General features: G+C 35.5%; 1 protein-coding gene across 1 annotated transcript in view; it reads left to right on the top strand.

Moving 5' to 3' along the window:
- Positions 1-338: 338 nt before the first annotated feature.
- The window catches only part of CAND1 (cullin associated and neddylation dissociated 1), a 37,970-nt gene continuing 18,417 nt past the window's right edge, over positions 339-19,891 (top strand). The window contains exons 1-2 of the mRNA XM_016148482.2: positions 339-781; positions 9,890-10,033. Of these exons, the coding sequence (XP_016003968.1) occupies positions 714-781; positions 9,890-10,033 (212 nt within the window). The 5' untranslated portion in view covers positions 339-713. The remainder of the gene's footprint in view (positions 782-9,889; positions 10,034-19,891) is intronic.

Below are 19,891 nucleotides of genomic sequence, written 5' to 3'. Positions count from 1 at the left end.
CTCAGTCTAAGCCCTTAACTAGCATTACTTCTAGACTTTATACTAATTGAAAATCTTAAACTCTTTCTCCCCCCGTCATAGAGAAAATAATCAACTTATTTTCAGATTAAGCACACTTGTCTCACTCGCCTACCATCCTGTAACCGTCGCTTTTAAGTCTCGCGAGAACAGCCGCCTTTGGTCGTTGTCATGCCTCCAGAAAGGTGGTTCAGGCAAAGACTGACACAAGCATCAGCCAACAGGATTGCTCTTTACCTAGCGTCTCTACAGCGTGCGTGGGGAGACCTCCGTGAACCCTGACCTCGGCTTCCGTAGCGTCCCGCGTCTACAGCCTCCGCCCCTGGAGCGAAGGAGGCGGGTTTTGGCCTCTTGCCCTAGGGTGCGAGTGCGGAGAGAGTGTGGGAGCGAGACGGGCCCGAGTGGAAGTGTCTGACTCCTGGGAGAGGCTCTGCCGTACTCTTTGCTTCCCATGAGCTCGTTCTCCTGCGAGCAGCGCCGTCGTTAGGTCGGCCTCGTAGCCTCTGCTTCCTCCGGGACAGGCCCACACCTCGCCGGGGAGGCGGCAGCCGGCGGAGGCGCCTCCCTAGTCAGCGTCGGCGTCGCGCTGCGACCCTGGAAGCGGGAGCCGCTGCGAGCGAGAGGAGGAGGAGCAGCAGCGGCGGCAGCGGGCAGCAGCATCAGCAGCGCCAGCGGGCGGGATCGAGGCCGTCAACATGGCGAGCGCCTCGTACCATATTTCCAATTTGCTGGAAAAAATGACATCCAGCGACAAGGACTTCAGGTGAGGGCGAAATCTGACCCCGAACCCACCTCGGAGCTCCTCATTTACGGTCCTGGCCCTCACACAGGCCTTGCCGCACCCCTTTGGCCTCAACCGGTTTCTCCGCTTTCCAAGAGGTCCCCAACCCACCCCTCCGCTCCCACATCCCGGCAGGCTCCTTGCCTCTCCCACCTTCTACCCCCCTCCCCCCATTCTTTCTCTAGGCGGTTGCGGACGCGGGTCCTCGGCCCCTTCTGCGTCCCCAAACGTCCCCACTGCATTCCCTATCCCGTCCCTTGACATGATTTTTGTGTCTCAGGTAGCCAAAAGGGGCGAAATCACCAACCGTTGTGGGTAGGGTAGTTGCTCTAGGCTTGGCTATTGGGAGGCCAGGCCTATCCCCGCCAGCGGCGCTAGGCCGTCCTGCTCACTGGGATTGGAGCTGCTGCCCACTCGGGAACCTAGCTGCCTCCTTTCCAACAGATGTGAGTGGGCCCAGGTGCGATCGATTTGCTTTTTATTTTATTTTTTTTTTAAAAATTCTTTGCACATTAGGTTAGAAACTTCTTTGGATTGTTTCCTTCGTGAAGGTGGGAAGGAGGGGATGGGGGTTGGGGGCAGCCAGGATGGAGGAAACTTGACTCTAGGGTTTTCCCGCCAGCATCTCTGTCATTTTCCCTTGTCAGGTAAAAGCCAAGCAAGGAACTCGGAGTTTCATTCTTATTTGTTCATATCGTGAATTTACTGCCAGAAAGGTGACTTGCTGAGCCTAAAACAGAAAAGTAAACCAAGCGAATGAGTCTTATTGGAAGGAGTTTTCTAATATGAGGATGGTAAATATGATAGCAGCTCTGTTCCGGGAGACTTGTACTGTCGGTTCCAAACTTTGGTAGCATATTGAAGAATTGTTATATTTTCACAGATTATCTTAGTTTATCCCCTCCTCTTTTGCACAATAATGGTTACATTCCTTTCTTCCCACTTGTTATCCTATCATAAAATAAAAAAGTTCCCGATCTAAAAAAAAGAGCCTTTTATTTTTTTCATACTCGTTTTGTTCTCTAGGCTAAGTGATCGTATTTTTTTGTGCATTTTAAAGGAAATAACATACAGTCTTTAATTGAAATTGTGGTTGAAGAACTATGTATTGTATGAACAGTACATTTTAACATCTGAAAACATGTCCATACCTTATCTACCCAGAAGAAATTTCCCAATTTGAGAAATGAGAACCATAAAAAAATGTAAAGATTGTGTTCTTAATTAAATTGATGTGCTGGCATATTAAAATGGCCAGGGAAATACAGTTTTGGTTCTGTGACTTCAAAGCCAAAATTGATTTTTTAAAAGTGTTGTTGCCTAGTTTTTTAGTATTGCATTTGGTATTTTGAAAACTCACTTTATTAACATGATTTTAGTGTTGTGACTTTTTGGAGGAGACGTGTTTTGGATATTTCGATATTTTAGAGTTGTGCAGTTCTAAGGCCAAAATCAAGATTATAGGGGAAAATAAAAGTTTTTGATTGTGTTTTTAAAGGATTAGTGTGTTCTTTACTTCCTTTGGAAGCTTTGCTTGCTCCAAATGCAAGCCTTTAAAATTTAAATAAACATTTCAATGGAATACATAGGGGTGTGTGTGTGTGTGTGTATGTATATATAAATATATATATGTATATGTAAATATACATATATATAAATATACATATACATAAATATATATGTGTAAATATATATAAACATATATATATTTATATATATGTAAATATACATATATAAATATATATACATACACACACACATATGACTAACTTTTGGCTATGTATTGTGTGTGGTGTGATTTTTTTTTCCTTCTCATTTCTGTGAATTGACTCATTTTGTAAAAGTACTAAATTTTATTTTGATTGTATTTAATTTTAGTCTAAGACAGCATTTATCCTATAATAGTACAATTTTGTTCAACTAGTCAGGTTTGTGTATGGGTAACATAGAATAAAGAAATCACATCATGCGATAATATGCATATGTGACTATTGACTAAAGATTTGTTAAATTCCATGGAAAATGTACACATGCTTTAAAAAAAACTGTAAAAATATGTAATGCTCTGATGTTAAGCTATAGTCAGTGTTGAACTTCATAAGGATTATCTGTCATTTTGGGCTGGAATAAATCAAAACATTACTTGGAGGAATTGTTATTCTCCTAAAACTGTAATATTGAAATATTTCTACTAGTTGGTAAGTAATATAGAAGATATGTTTAGGTAGAATATATGTATAGGAATAGTAAGTGACTTGACATCAAGTGTTTTTATTAATTGTTTTAAAGACTTGTGATATGCTCAAGCCATCTAGTTAATAGACAAGTCTTTGGACTAAAGCGCCATGTATATTAAATTACAGGCACTTAAGAGATTAATTAGACTGGTGAGCATTTGAAGGAAAGTATTTCGAAGATTTTTCTGTATACTTTTAGTACAGGCATTTTTTTGAGTACATGTGTTATAGTTTAAAATGATGCTTTCAAATTTCTCAGTGGAAATTTATTCACTTATTTATTTTGGTGTAAATCACACAGTTCGTTGCTACCTGTTTTAAAATACCTAGTGCCAGAAGGATGTTGAGGACAAGGCTAATTAAATTAATGTTATAGAGTATCTAGCATGTGCAGCCCATTCTACCTTGTATTAAGGGAAGAAGCAAACAATACATCTAAAAGGAAGAAAAATGTTTTATTCTAGGTAGACTCCAAAGAGAAAACCTACTTGTCACAATATATAAATTCTAGTCACATACAATTCTTCCTTTATTGGCTTGAAATTTCAGGTGCCTGGATAACTTTATCATCCATTCATGCAAAGAAAGTAAAGAAATCGGTGTAGACCTCAACATTTTTGAATGTTAGCATTTTTGAAGAATCCTTTTGTAGGACTTAAATCATAGGCTGAATTTATTGAGGAAAAAACAACTAATGCCCTTTTTCTTTGGTGTTCAGTATTTTTTTAAGGATTAGTTCCAGTAGATAGGTAATTCTGTAGATGAAAGAATGAAAACTTTAATGTGCATGAACCGTGTGAATGCTCCCTTTTGAGTATCAATATTGAATAATCAGTGGGTGGAGGTACAAAGTTCTGCTTTTATTTTCATATACTTCGCCAATCGAATTAAAGTATTCCAAGGAATCAAGAGCTAAAGAAAAAATTTACGATTATCTCTGTACGTAATAATTACTATTAATGTTTAATATTAATACACTTGATCCTATATATCTTTACAACTCTAGTAACACTAAATCTCTGTTACAGGTGAGGAAACTGAAATGGTGATGTTAAGTACTTTCCCAAGGTCAGTTAGACAGGATTAGGTCTGGGCTTTACACATACTTCCAGAGCATAAACTTAGTAACTTCCCTTAATACAAGATAGCTACTTCTCCTGGGTTTTGACTAGGGGATGTTGAAAAGAAGACCTTAAATTTCTGTTCCTTCTAAATTAGGCTTATGAAATATTTTGTGTTAGAAGACATTTCTAATAATTCCCTAAGAGTGACTGCAAAAAGTTAATTTAGTGCTTGCCATCAGTAATATTTACATGCTTTTTAAATAGCTAAGCCAATTCTAAAAAGGCAAATAATGCAGGGCAATATACAGTTGTCAGGCTTAAGTGGCAGCAAAGATGAAAGCAAGGATAGTCATGTTCATGGAGTGATGTGAGGTCTTTAAATTCTAGGTAGAGAAAATGAAATGTGATAATATACTAAATTCCATTGTGGGGGAGAGGGAGCAGATAATCTTGACTGGTGCTGGGGGCAAGTATTGTTTAGGAAACTTTGAGGGAAGGGATCTTTTCTTTCTCAGAATCCTTCACTCTGTTTAGCGCCTTGGCCATGTGAGTTCCCAATAGATGCTTATTTTAGTTGGATTTTAGTTCTAGAGTTAAGAAAAAAAAAAAGCATTGAGAATTGTGGGAAGTTTCCTCAAGAAGCCAGTGTAGAATCTACCAATCTTTTTAAAAATACTATTTGATAAAATCTTAATTCACTGCATGGTTGAATTTCCTAGCTTGATATAATGGTTTACCTTACCAGATTTATTTATGTATTTGTATATTGGAAGTTATTTTCTCTTGGAAGTATTAGCATTTAAATGAAATGCTAATAAAAATCTCAGTCCTGTTAAATGGAACCATAGGCTTTCAGGGCTGAAAAGGACCTTAGAGATACTACAGCATAACTGAAAGTACGGAACCATAGGCTTTCAGGGCTGAAAAGGACCTTAGAGATACTACAGCATAACTGAAAGTACTGTGGATATTTACGATAATGTAACAGGAGATACTAAGTGAAGTTATCTGGACTGCTTGTGCTTAAAGAAGAGTAGGTTTAATCAGATGAAATAGATTTGTAGAGATTAAAAAAGTGATTTCTGGGTACTTTTAAGTATTTTGCAGTTTGGTGGCAGTAAGTTACTTGATTTCACTTATGTGATTTTTCTTGAACGATGTACTGGTAACACTATCAGCAGTGATTACTGCTCACCACTGACAAAGAAGAGAAAGGGACATCATTGAGGAAACTGGAAAGAAAGATGACTAAAAATTAGTTTTGTTTACATGAACAATATGAAGACTATACTAAGTTAATTTATAACTCTAAGGGAATAAATGAGAAAAATGTGATATCGTTGGTGGATGTACATGATCTTTGAAAGATAATTGGTCACTAGGTGATGCACTTGGCCCATATCATTTAGTTTTCTGTTGGAAACAAAGATAAAATTATATTTATATATGAGGGGAAGGGGTGAGGCAGAGCTTCTCATTGGGCAGTTACAAGATATCTACTTCTACCAATATTTATGCTTCTCTACATTGCATTTACTAAAGGTGAGCAAGTTCTCCCCTCAAGGAACTTTCAGGCCAGTAGAATAAGTTCCAGACTGTGACTGTCCTGTTCGTAACTGTTTGCAGAGCCTGGCATGATTCCTAATCATGTTACCCTAAATTATTTGTTGAATAAATGAATGAGATTGCACTTTCAGTAAGTTCTATCTACCTGGGACTCCCATAGGAATCTGAAAGTTGACATCTTAACTTCCCTCCCTTTCACCTTAAGCCTTTTTTATTATTATTATTTTGTCTTGTTACATTACCATCCACCAAATGTTTCAATGGAGAACCTTGATGTAACCCTTCTACCTTCTTCTCTCTTTAGTCCTCTGATGCAGGGGTCCTCAACCCCCATGGACTGGTATCAGTCATTGGCCTCTTAGGAACCTGGCCGCACAGCAGTAGGTGAGCGGGTGAAGCTTCATCTGTATTTGCAGCCTCTCCCCAGCGCTAGCATCACCGCCTTAGCTCCAGCTCAGATCATCAGACATTAGATTCTCATAGGAGCACCGGTCCCTGGTACCAAAAAGGTTGGGGACTGCTGCCCTGATGAGTATTTCTCAAATTAGTCTCCCCATCCTAGGCCTCTTTTTAATCCAATCTGTTGGCAATTCTTCCATTAGAATTTTCTTCCTAAATATCATAGCTTATCATTGCCTTCCCCACTAATTCCCATTGACTGCAAGATAAACTCTATACTTCTTAGCCATTGCTCACCTAAGCTCACTGAAACTACTCTTTCCCAAAGCTCTAACAGTTAGTAGGTTATTTTCTTGTCTGTTTGATATGTAAGCACCGTTCACCACTTTTTCATTCTTGAAATTCTCTTACATAAGTATCCCTGGCACAGCTTGGATTTATTACTATTATAGTAAGGGAGCACACACACACACTATAGGGTGTCTCAGTAGGAGGGCTGGGACCTATTTATCTTGGTAATTTTGGGTTAAGGATGTGAATATGGGATGTTGTCTGAAACCAGGGGCAGTTCTGTCATTTATCGTAATGTTATAGGTAGGATAGACTAAAACAGGAAAAGATGTAATTAGTAAAGAAGCGGCAGTCACTCAGAGAGGAGGATGTTTGATATTTTGTGTTGCTAAGTGAACTTGTCAGAAATGGATGTTCTGTGAGGTTTATGTCCAGGAAACTATATCCTTTAGCTGAAAGCATCAGATTACTATGGAATAATGTTGAGATTTAGTTATGAGCCTCAGATCAGTTCCCTGACTATAGGGGCTGCTGTTTTTTTTTCTTTCTCAGTCCTCACTTTTGGCTAAGGACCTATGAATTTGGGCTGCAGGACGTTAATTCATGATGTTCACATCTTCACTATTGCTGATTAAGATTAGAGGAGTATCCCATTCATTGTAATCTGTAGTTGAACCAGGTTTATTAATCCATTCTCCTTCTGTTGTTGAATGGGTGGTTGAACCATCTGACAGTGGCTATTCAGTAACATTAAGACTCTGGACAGGATACATACTCAACTGTAACACCCAAGTCCTGTGGTTTTCTTCCTCCTTTGTTCATTTTCTAACTCATCTCTTACCACCTCCATATCCATTTCAAAGAACTATTAATTTTAACCTCAAATCTCAGAGTTGGTTCTCATTCATAATAGTTATGTTCTATAAAGTAGCCATGAACATTGAATTAGCAATACTGAACCATTGCTTCAAGGGGAAGTACAGGTTAGGTTCCTATTAGCTAGTCACAGAATTTCATTAGTCGATCAGTTCAGACTTTGTTTGATGTGTTTCTGTTTAAAGACACCTTATTTAATATATGTTATTGATTCATTAACATTGAACTCAAGACCACAAAAGCACTATAACTCATGCCTGAACAAATCTTACCTAACACGTATTTTTTCTGAAAGACACATCACAGCCTTCTCGTACTTAGGAACACTAGACAGCATTTTAGCACTACTCTTCGGGGTCATTTTAAATAGCAAATTACCAACAAAAAGCACAAACAAGAAAAAAGCATGATATTACTGGGTAGACCTAGAAGAAGATAGTCTCCCTTAATTGGTCGTTTTGCTTTCTGTGGTTTCAGTTACCCACAGTCAGCTGTGGTCCAAAAATATATGGTAAATCCCAGAAATAGTTAATAAGTTTAATAGTTAACAGTTAATTTATTAACTGTTCTTAGCACTGTTTTGAGTAGTGTAATAAATTGGCATCATCCTGCTCTGTCCTCCCTGGAATGTGAATCATCTCTGCCCAGTTTATTCACACTGTATATGCTACCTGCTCATTAGCCCTCTTGGTTATAAGATCGACTTTCCACAGGTATACTGCTCCTTAGTCCTCACCACTACCACTATAAAAGCTAAAACATTTAAAATTCCAAACCATCTTTCTCCATGCAAACCTCTGTTAATCCTTTGAGACCCAAACTGTCAATTCTTTGGTGTGATCATTGTCAAATGCCCTTGAGCATTGTTTTAAAAAATTTTTAAGATTGAAATTTGTTTATTTACCTGTCTGGCATAATAGGTGAAAAAGTTAAGAGAAAGGGATGCTGTATCAATCCAGTTTTTCCAACTTTTAAAAATATTTATCTGTTGCTGATTTTCTTGGTGTTCATTTTAACTTTTTTTAAAAATTAATTAATTATAGATTTTTGAAAATCAGCAGACTTATTAGAGTGTAACTCTGAGATGAAGAGCCATTTTATCTTTTGTTTATCCTTTGCCCATAGGCATACTATGCAGCGAATAAATAAATGAATCTGTATACTAGTAGAATCTCTTCAGAATCATAAAACAATTTTTTTTTACCTCAGGATTATCTGTGTTCTTACTGAAATTGGTTATCTCTATATTTCTCTTTAACCTAATTAACATTTCAAGGGTTTTAGAGATGCTAACTACAATGGTTCTTTGATGGATTTTATCTAAGTAAAATGGTTAAGATACTTTTAATGCTTTATGTGTAGAAGTACCTGATTAGTGTGCTATTTAGTTAGCTCTTTTAATTTCCAGACTATTGTGTGGTTTTATTTCTGTCATCATGTAAAATGGGGAGGGGCTTCCAATTAGAACTGTTTCCATTTTTTAAAAGTACACGCTTAATTGACCTTTTATATCTTAATTTGAACATTAGCTTTTCCTTAAAAGCAGTTTTAAAAAATACAGTAAGAATTGTGCTTTCATGTAGTTTAAGACTTTGTCAAATCTGCATTAAATGAATGTACTGATTACTGAAATTATCCTTAAAATTCTTTATAAGTGATGAGTTGGTAAATGAATATGGTTTTGCCAATCTTTACCTCATAGTTTATTGCCTACATTGCCAGACTATTTGCATAGCTGTTTATCATTTCAGCTCTAATAGTGTTTTTTAATTGATTTAAACATGGATTTCAACATTTCTATGTGTAATATAAAATATTAAATTTGTACTCAAACTGAATCTGGTTCAAATAAAAGAAAAAGGCATTTAATAATTGTTATTTAAGTTAGATTATTTCGATAGGTGGAAGGGAGCCAAGAATTAATGGGAAAAGTTCATTTGACCTTTAAACAGATTTGGGAGCTTTATTTCAATGTGATTAATATTTTGAGAAGTTACTTTTAAACCAATGAATTGTCTTGTGAGGTTTAAGAAAAAATCTGAGAGTATTTACCTTTATTTTTATCTTCTGTTCAACCTTTTCATTTAAAACTGAGATTAGACAGTTGATCACTCTGTCTTTTTGTCAGGTTGTTCAGTGTTAAATCTTCCTTTGGCAGTAGTTCTTAAGGGGAGAGAGCTGGAGGTCAGGTGAAACACCTTTCTAAAATCACCTCATCGTTTTCACAAGACACCTGATAGCTAGTGGTAGGCGTTAGAGGTGAGAATTTGTATTTTGGAAATTTCCCAATAATTTGAGATATGTGACCTTAAGTCCAACACACAGAGTATTACTAAGGAAGATATTCTTAATGTTCGTAATTAAACCTTTCCTAGGTACAATTCAAATCATGTGCAAAGTTAAGAACTTTTCTACTGCTAAAAGCAGTGATGCAGTTAATTAGAATGAAAGATCACTTGCTGTAGGTCCTGTAAGTTGATCTGGATTCAAGAGTAACATAGGGGAAATAATTTTGGGTAAGGATACCTTATTTAAGAGTATATTAGGAGCTAGATATAGAAAGATAGATATGAATGATAGCATCGGATTGGAAATCATGATCTATATAGTTGATACTTAACATTTTAAAATTATCGACAAATTTTAATTTTTGATAGGTTTATGGCTACAAATGATTTGATGACAGAACTGCAGAAAGATTCCATCAAGTTGGATGATGATAGTGAAAGGAAAGTAGTGAAAATGATTTTGAAGTTACTGGAAGATAAAAATGGAGAGGTACAGAATTTAGCTGTCAAATGGTAAGTTATTTTTTTACTTATTACCCCCTCTATCTCCATTAAAGTACTGTAACTGTAATAATTGGTAAATTACATTAGTCTTGTACTATGTCTTTTTGGAGTAGGCGACTGGTGAATATTTAATGTTATTGTACTTGGTGCATATGATGCATTTCCTTTTAGTTTCTATATTGACTAAACATAGCCTTTCAGGTATTATTCTTCTTAAGAAGTACATATAAGGAAACTCCAGAAAGAGTGGTTCTTTCACTTATTCGATCTGATTTTTTTTAGCTGGATTAAAAGCCCTACCTGCCCCTATCCATCTCTCTATTCTAGTATGGGGAAAATTTAAGAACCAAGGGAAGTAAAAAAAATAATAAGACTTAAAGAATAGCAGCAGTTAAAGCCATAGTTAACACAAGTCAGCACTGATGATATTTTTTTCTTAAAATCGTTGGAATTCCAATTGTTTTGTGTGTATACAGTGCAGTAGGAGCATCTTGTTTGGTATAATGCTAACATGAAAACTTGAAAGTTGCACTCCTTAAAAGGTACACCATTTGAGTTTTCAGTATAACACAGCTACTTTATTTATACCAACTATTAAGCCCTTAATTTACATAGTAAGTTATTAGTAAGGATAACCTTTAGTTTCATATAAAAATTAAGTTATGGACTTTTATGTCATTTTGTATGTCATGTAATATTTGATAGCAATTTAAAGCATTGTCTCCTTATAACTCTTGTACTGGATTTTCTTATAAACGTTTTAAATTTGTCTTAGGCTAAGCTTTTACTTGCTATAAAAGCAGGCAAAAATATGAGAAGTCATTGGTCAGCATAGAATTTCTGGACGTGCAGTACAACTTTGTCAAATATATGTTTATTAACTTGGGATGTTTGCAAGTTTAGGTTGCATAATCAAATGAGTATAATTTTAATCATTATTTTTTATCTTTTCGTTTGTCATGTGCTTAATAAACAAAGTTTGGTTCAAAATATATGCTGAACATTTACCAGCCTTTAAATATAATAATAAAAAGTAGTTTGTCCCAGATCAAGAATTGAGAAGTACCTAGGTCCTAATCACTTGAGTATGAATCTTTACTCATGGAACCTGAGTTTTTGCTCTTTTGATGATCTTTTATGCTTAAAATTAATGAGTTGGAAGAAAAAATGACATATTCAAAAAAATAAAAGAATTGATATAAACAAGAGTAATAAATCAAGAGATAAAACCAAGGTCTTATTCTTGGAGGAGGGAAAATCCAATAGATCCATTACTAAGTAGTCTTATCAAAAAATTAGGAAAATTGTTAGATAACTTATTCAAAAGAAACTCAGGCCCAGATATCTTTAACACAACTCATTGAAACCTCAACGAATAAGTAATTCCAGTACACATAGTTCTAGGACTATTTTAGAACATAAGGTATGAAGATCTGGTCTTTTGTTTAAACCAAATACTACTAACAAATATTGACTAAAGATAACATTGAAAAAGAAAACTACAGATCAGTTTCGTTTAAATGTTCAAAATAAAATTCAACAATACATTAAATGTAACATAAAATGATTAAACGAGGTTTATCCCAAGAATAAAAGGGCAGTTCAATGTTATATGCTTCATTAATATATTTATTTCATCATGTTAATAGATCAGAGGAAGAAAAAACTATCTGGTTAGTTTGTGAAAGCACTGATAAGATTCATCATTTCTTGATTAAAAAAAAAATCCAACATTTAGGCTGCACTGGATCATTAGAAGAGTAAAGCACCTTACAAAAACCAGCATCATACTTAATGTGTTATTAGGGGAATGAATAGGTCAGGGATGTTGTATCTCACTAGAGAGAATTCATCATCTATTTCAAGTAAAACATTGAACAACATGGAATTTATGGTACCTTTTTTAACATTAAAAGTTCACACACACACACACACCTCACCTCCAAATCCAACAAATTACTAGATGCCTTCACACTAAAGTCAGGAGCAAGATGCGTCTCTATCTCCATTACATTTCCTTTAAAGGTATTAGGCACTATAAGACAAGGTGGAAAAACTAGACACATAAGAATTGAAAAAGGTACATGGGAAAAATCAAGTCAATCACAAAAATTTACACAGTAAGAATTCAGTTGAAGTAACAGGTTATAAAATTAATGAACAAAAATCAGTAGCTTTCATATAAGCAAATAATAACAAGTTAGAAGATACCATGGAAGCAAATATCCATTTTATTACAGCAAGAGGAAGACAAAATACCTAGAAACAAATTTAACAAATGTTACAGTGGTGACCTTGAGTGAGGGTAGTGTATAAGGGAAGGTTGTATATGAAGGCAGCCTTAAAAATACTCCTAACCAATAACAAAAATGTACTTGGAAACAAATGTACTTGGAACACATTGAAAGTCCTTGAATTAGGATAACTCAACAAAATTGTTGGTTAACTCAACAAAGTTGTCGGTTTTCTCCAGGTTAATTTAATTGAATGCTAACCTAATTGTTAAAATCAGTAATTTTCCCCAACAAGCTAGACAGGTTGCTTCTAGAGTATATTTGGGTGGAAAGTGTTCGCTTAGGATAGCCAAGAAAACCCTGGAAAAATATAACAGTTGCTGGAGTTGGAGGGTGTTGGTTAGCTTTACTAGATAGGAAAACACACTGTAATATTTCACTCATCAAAGCAGTTGAGGTAGTGAGGCATTAATAGACCAAGGGAGTAAAAGAATGGAAAATACATGATGAAGATGGCATCAATGGTGAAAAGTTGGACCTTTTTTTAAAAGACTGGATAACCATAAAATTTTATTTTTACCTCACATAAAACACCCCTACTACATACAGCACTCCTACTTAAGGTCATTGTTTTGTTCACCTTAAGTTAGTTTTGCCTATGGTAGAACTTCATTTAAATGGAATCATACAATATGTACTTGATTGTCCCTGGCTTTTTTCATTCATCTGTGACATTCATGTTGGGTATATTAGTATTTCATGACTTAATTGCTGATAAATAATCCATTGATACCATAATCTGTTTACATATTTGGTTTCTTTCTAGGGTTTGGATATTTTGTATAAAGATAAAATGAACATTCTTGTATGAGTCCTTTTTAGTATATGTGTCCTTATTATGAATAAATACCTAAGTATGAAATTGCTGTTGTCCATTTAGGTTTTCTAAGAAACTGCCAAATTGTTTCCCAAAGTATTTGTATAATTTTATGTGAAAGTACCAGTTGCTCCACATTCTCACCACTTTTTTATATCACTCTTTAAGTTAAGCCATTCCAGTAGGTGCGTTAGGTATTTTAATTTACATTTCCTTGATGACTAGTGATGTCTGGTGCTATTTTGTGTGTTTATTGGCCATTTTAAAATTTTTCGTAAATTTTTCCAATTTTTAAAATTGAGGTGATCTTTTTCAAATTGTAGGAGTTCTTCATATATTCTGGATACAGGTCCTTTGACACTTAGAAATTTTGTCAACAGTATCCTAATTTGATGAGCTTAAGTTTTTAATTTTAGTTTTAAATTTAGTTCAGTCTAATTTAAAAATTAAACTTTTCTTTTATGGTTATCACTTTCTGTTTACCTTAAGTTACAAAGATATTTTCCTGTGTTTTATTCTAAAAGCCTATTGTTTCAGCTTTTATTTTTAGTTCTGTGATCTATTTTGAATTAATTTTTGTGAGGTAGGAAATGAGTTCATTTTTTTTTTCCATGTAGATACTCAGTTGTTGAAGCACCATTTATTGGAAACACCTTCCTTTCCCTACTGAATTACATTGGCATCTTTGTCAGAAATCAATTAACTATAAAGGTGTGTGTGGGTCTATTTCTAGACTCTATTCTGTTCCATTGATCTATTTGTCTATTCTAATGCCAGTACAACACTTATTAGCATCGCCCAGGCCTTTTCAAATTGGCACTGTTGACTTTCTGGGCTAGATAACTTTTTGTTGTGAGTGGTTATTTTCTGTATTCTGTGTATTTTAGGATGTTTAGCAGCATCTTGTTCTTTACCCACTGTTTGACAATAGCATTCCTTCTTCCCTCACTAGTTAGTAACAACCAAAAATTGTCTCCAGATATTGCTAGATGTCTGTTGGAGGGTAAAAATAGCCCTTGGTTGAGAAATGCTGGAGTAGATTTGTAGAAGTCTAAAGTAAGGTAGTGTAAGTTTCCTGATTTCATTCTTCCTTTCCCATATTTTGATTTTTTTTATTTTTTTTTGTATTTCCATGTAAATTTTAGAATCAGTTTGTCAATTTCTGTTTTTTTTTTTTCAAAAATGAGCTTGCTTAAATTTTGATTGGTATTGTATTGAAGCCATAGAAATATTTGAAGGGAATCAACCTCTTAAACAATAGAGTCTTAACCATGAACCTCAATATCTCATACTTTTTTGTCGATTCCCCAGGATTTTCTACCTACACTTTTAATTTTGGTTTTGGTAATTTGTATTTTCTCTCCCCCGCTCCCCCAATTCCTCTAATTAGGGATTTACCAACTTTACTACTCTTGCTGAAGAACTGATTTCAGTGTAAATTTTCTCTATTGTTTGTTGCCTGTTTTATTGATTTCTTTTTGCTGGTATTTTCCTTCTCACTTTCTTTCATTCTAATTCTTAAACATTTAAATGCATATTATTTTCTTCTAAGTATTTCTTGTACTACATCCTATAAATCTTAGCATTTTCATTATCATTCAGTTCGAAATATTTTTAATCACTGATTTTTCTTTGATCCATGGATTATTTAAAAGCAACTTTCAATTGTTCAAAGGTTAGCTAGATGTTTATTTTTACTGGTTTCTCATTTAATTCCATTACAGTAAGAGCCATATTCTTTAAGATTTCAAGATGGTTTTATTTAATTTTTTTTCATTTGTTTTGTCTACTGAGATTTGTTTTATGGTTTGCCATATATAGTCTTAGTGAATGTTCCATGTACACTTAAAAAAATATATCCTATATTAGTTGGGTGCAGTGTTTTCTAAGTTAGGCCAATGTAGTTGATAGTGTAATTCAGATTTATAGCCTTTGTGACTTTTTTGTTTTGTCAATATTAAATACTGAAAGAGGGGTGTTGATATTTCTAACTATGATTGTCAATTTATCTGTTTTTAATAATGTCGATTTTGTTTCATATACTTTAAAGCTGAATAATTAGGTACATACACATTTATAATTATGTCTTCTTCATGTTTAACTTTGAGTATAAAATGTTTCTCTTTAAGCATATTTTCTCTTGAAATATATTTTCTCTTATGTTATATTGCCAATCCCACTGTTAAGATTAGTGTTTGTATAGTGTATCTCTATTTCAATTTAATCTGGGTTTTTATTTTTAAATTATGTATTCGTACACAGCAGATAGTCCATTGATATTTATTGTAAGTACTGATATGGTTGGATTTAGGTGTGCCATTTTGCTTCTTGTTTCTTTTGTTGTTATTCTTACGTTTTTGTTGTTTTTCTTCTTTCCTCTTTTGGGTTAGTCAGATATCTTAAAGTTTGATTTGGGAGTCCCTGGGACATCCTGTGACCTTGGTAATGTCAAAAGTATATGAATAATACTAAAATGTTATTTTTCCCTTTGACTCTTAAGTGCGCACTATAATTTTCCAGAAGCCACATGAAATGTGATATTATAATAGATTAACTGTAAAAGCAGATCTGAGAATCCAGTTGTTTTAAGCTCAAATTATTTGCAAAATTTTAAAATTTTCTCACTTTTCTGGAGAATATAATTATTTTTCTTAAAAATGTTAACATATAATGGGTTATTATTGTTACTTTATTGACAGATACAACCCACATAAAAAAGTATATTTTTGGGGGGAATATTCATTGATTTTTGGAAGTGTTGAAAGGGTTTCTGAAACCAAAAAGTTGGGAATCACTGTTCTACAGTATTTAATTTTGGTTTCCTCTGTTGACTTTTAGATATATATCTTTGCATTATTTTTTTCTTAATTGTCACTGTAAACTAGGGATTATAAATTATATCTTAAATTTATCACTGTATTAAAAGTTAATATTATACCATTTGATATAAATTATATAACCTTTTCAATAATAGTTTTCCACTTACCTTTCTCCTGTCTTCATGCTGCTGTTATTTTTAATGTGTGTGTGTGTGTGCACGCGCACGTGCGTACATAGCACAAAAATATTTGATTTTTAACATACAGCCTTTTATGTATTCACACATTTACCATTTCTGGTGATCTTTATTCCCTTCTATAAGTCCGAGTTACCATCTGGTTTTATTTTCTTTTAGCCTAGAGAACTTCCTTTAACAGTCTTTGTACTATGGGTCTGGTAGTGATATATTCTCAGCTTTTATCTAAAATTGTCTTAATTTATCTTCATTATGAAAGGGTAATTTCATTGGATATGGAATTCTGATTGGACAGTTTTTCTATGGTTTTAGTTCCATCATTATCCGGCATTCAAATTGTTTTCTAAAATAATAGTTTTAGAGGTTTTACAATTATCTGCAAGAGGGTTAGTCCAACAAAACTATTTCGTCATTAATGGAAGCTAGAACTCTTTAAATTCATTTTTGGAATTCCTTTTATTTTCACTCCCAGTTTTCATTGTTTCACTTTAGGTTTCTTTATATGCATACCATGTCTCTGTTGTCACTGTCATCATTTTGGAATGGACCTTTTCTTGGATTTCTCCAACCTTTCTGTTTTTCTCCCTTTCTCTTTTAATTCCCCAGATTTTTTCTCTAGTCAGCATTTATTTATTGAGTATATATATGTGAAACATTGATCTGAGCATTTATCAAATGAAACTATTTTTATCTGTCACTTTTGCTTGAGAAAATACATTAGTTCCCACTTGTATTACATCACATTTAAATTTATTGGTGTAACTAAAGGTTCTCCATAATTTCCCAGGGGCCTGAGTTTCTTGTGTTTTCCATCTGCCTTTAGTATCAAACAGTTTTTAATTGTTACCATAGGCTAGGAATTATAAATTGCATCTTAAACTTACCACAACCTATTAAAAGTTAATATACCATATGATATTATATAAACCATTCAATAACATTTTTTTCATTTGCATTTCTCGTCTTTGTGCTACTGCTGTTCTTAGTATATATTAATATATTCTTTTCACTCCTCATTTCTTTCACTATGCATTTTACTTATTCTAGTCTCTAATCTTTTTATTCGAAGTGCTCTTACTATAACCCCTCAAAGCCTAGTAATCAAAAATGTCTTAGGTGCAATTACCTATAGATATTAACATCGAATTTAAAAGTTTTTAAAATTGTGCAGAGTAGTGAATGCCTTTAATTAATTTCTAAAGTAGTTACATGAATCCCTACCTCACCAACCAGATGATAAATTTTTGGAGATAGGGGCCATAATTTTGTTATTCACTACCATCTTGAATGTGATGACTCCTTAATCAATATTCATTCACTAAACATTACCTACTTTGTGCTAAATTTTATGAGAAGGATATGAAGGAATTTTCTCTATCCTCACCTGGTGGGCCTACATGCAAACCTGTATTAACAAACAGTATGAATCCTAATCCTTTGGGAGCACAACTTAGTACTATCTTAAGTTTCACGATACTATAATGGAAATCAGTGGGAAAAAAATTGGAAACCACCTGCAAGGAGCTTATCAAACAAAAATCTCTTGAGGAGTTCTGGTCAGGATGGCATAATAGATAAACGTGTTAGCCTCCTCCCACGACCACATCAAAATTACAACTAAACTGCAGAGAACAACTGTCATTGAGAATCACCTAAAGTCTAGTGAGCATAACTAAGGACTTACAGATGAAGCCATGTGGAGACTGGTTCAGGAGGGGCAGAGACGTGGAAATTGGGAGGGATATCTTGGCTTTGGAGGTCCACTCTCAGGAGTGAGGCGTTCCAGCCCCACACCAAACTCCACAATCTAGGTTCCAGTACTGGGAAGAGAAGTCCCCACAACTTGTGACTGTGAAAACCAGCAGAGATTGTGGCCAAGTGAGACAGGGCAGCTGGAATTCTAGGCGTTGCTTTTAAAGGGCAAACTTGGATTTTCTTAGAACTCACTTGTTTTGAGCTCCAGTGTTGAGGTAGCAGCTCCAAGGGTGCCAGGGAAATACAGGGAGGAACTGAATTGTCTGGCTTTAGGGTGAGGGCTAGAGGGTCAGTTTCTTCCCAAACAGAAGTGCTGGCAGAAGCAATCATTCCTTTGTTGAACCCTCTCCCGCCCAGCCTGTAGATGCAGGAGGACACCATATCTGAATCTCTATCAACCTGGCTAACACCTTTTACCTTGCCCTGGAGATTCCCCAGGCCTCACTCCACGCAAGACACTTCCACTGGCTTTTCCATAAAAACTGCCTGTCTTGGTTCATGCTGCAGGCTCCTGAAACTCTCCAAGGTTCACAAACCCTAAACAAGCAGCATCTGGCCTCGCAGAGCCCTATACCTATTGCTCCGCAGCCCTAAGCCTAGCACTAACATCAGCCAGCCTCAGTTTGCAGCTTAGTCTCTCCCAGGCACCTAAGCATAAGTGGCATCCATCTGTAGGTCACTTTGTAGCTCATACCGTTTCCCTGGAGCAGGGCTCTGGCAGAGGCTGACCTTGGCCTGCACCAGAGCACCAGCACCTGGTGGCCAGCTTCAGACCACACCAGAGTATCGCTCAACCACCTCTACAAATGACACCAAAGAGCAGACTGTACAGGCACCAGTGCTCTGCTAAAATGAATCCTGCTCTGTAAGGTCAACCCTTGTACACGGTAGTCACAGCCAGTACTCACAACCAGTCAGCCTGAGAGTCAGTTCCTCCTTTTGATGTACCAACAATAGTCCGGGCTCAGCTATAACAGGAGGGCACACACAACCCACACAAGAGACATTTCTGGATCACCCGGCTCAGGTGATCAGGGAGACTGTGCTACTGGGGCCCACAGGACATGTACTACATAAGGCCACTCTACTAAGGCCAGGAGACATAGCAGCTCTACCTAATAAATGGAAACAAAGACAGCCAAAATGAGGAGACAAACATGTCCCAAATGAAAGGACAGAACAAAGTTCCAGAAAAAGAACTAAGCTAAGTGGAGACAAGCAGTCTATCAGATGCAGAGTTCCAAACACTGGTTAAAAGGGTGCTCAGCGATCTCAGTGAGAACGTCAACAAAGAGATACGAAACATAAAAATGGAGGTAGAAAGCATAAAGTCAGACATGAAGAATACAGTAACTGAAGTGAATACATTAAAGGGAATCTGCAGTAGATTAGATCAAGCAGAAAATCAAATCAGCGATTTAGAAGATAAGGTAGCAGAAAATACTCTATCAGAAGAACAGTGAAAAGAAAAAAATCAAGCGTACCAACATTAGCATCTTAGGTGTACCAGAAGGAGAAGAGAGCGAGCAAAAAAGGAATTGAAAACCTATTTGAAGAAGTAATGATGGAAAACTTTCCAAACCTGGTGACAGATAGGCATACAAGCCCAGGAAGCACAGAGAGTCCCAAATAAGATGAACCCAAAAAGGCCCACACCAAGATATATCATAATTAAAATGCCAAGGGTTAAAGACAGTCTTAAAATGCAGCAAGAGAAAAGCAGTTAGTTACCTACAAGGGAGCTTCCATAAGACTATCAACTGGTTTCTCAACAGAAGCTTTGCAGGCCTGAAGGTATTAGGATGAACTATTTAAAGTGATGAAAAGCAAGGACCTACAACCAAGATTACCCAGCAAAGCCATATTTAGAATCAAAGGACAGATAAAGAGCTTCCCAGACAAGAAAAAGCTAAAGAAGTTCATCACCACCAAACCAGTATTATAAGAAATGTTAGAAAAATGAGGAAAATAAAGATTAACAACAT

Source organism: Rousettus aegyptiacus, unplaced genomic scaffold (genome assembly GCF_014176215.1).
Source record: "Rousettus aegyptiacus isolate mRouAeg1 unplaced genomic scaffold, mRouAeg1.p scaffold_m13_p_2, whole genome shotgun sequence".
NCBI classification, from domain to species: Eukaryota; Metazoa; Chordata; class Mammalia; order Chiroptera; family Pteropodidae; genus Rousettus; species Rousettus aegyptiacus.
This window is presented reverse-complemented; position numbering and strand designations above follow the sequence as displayed.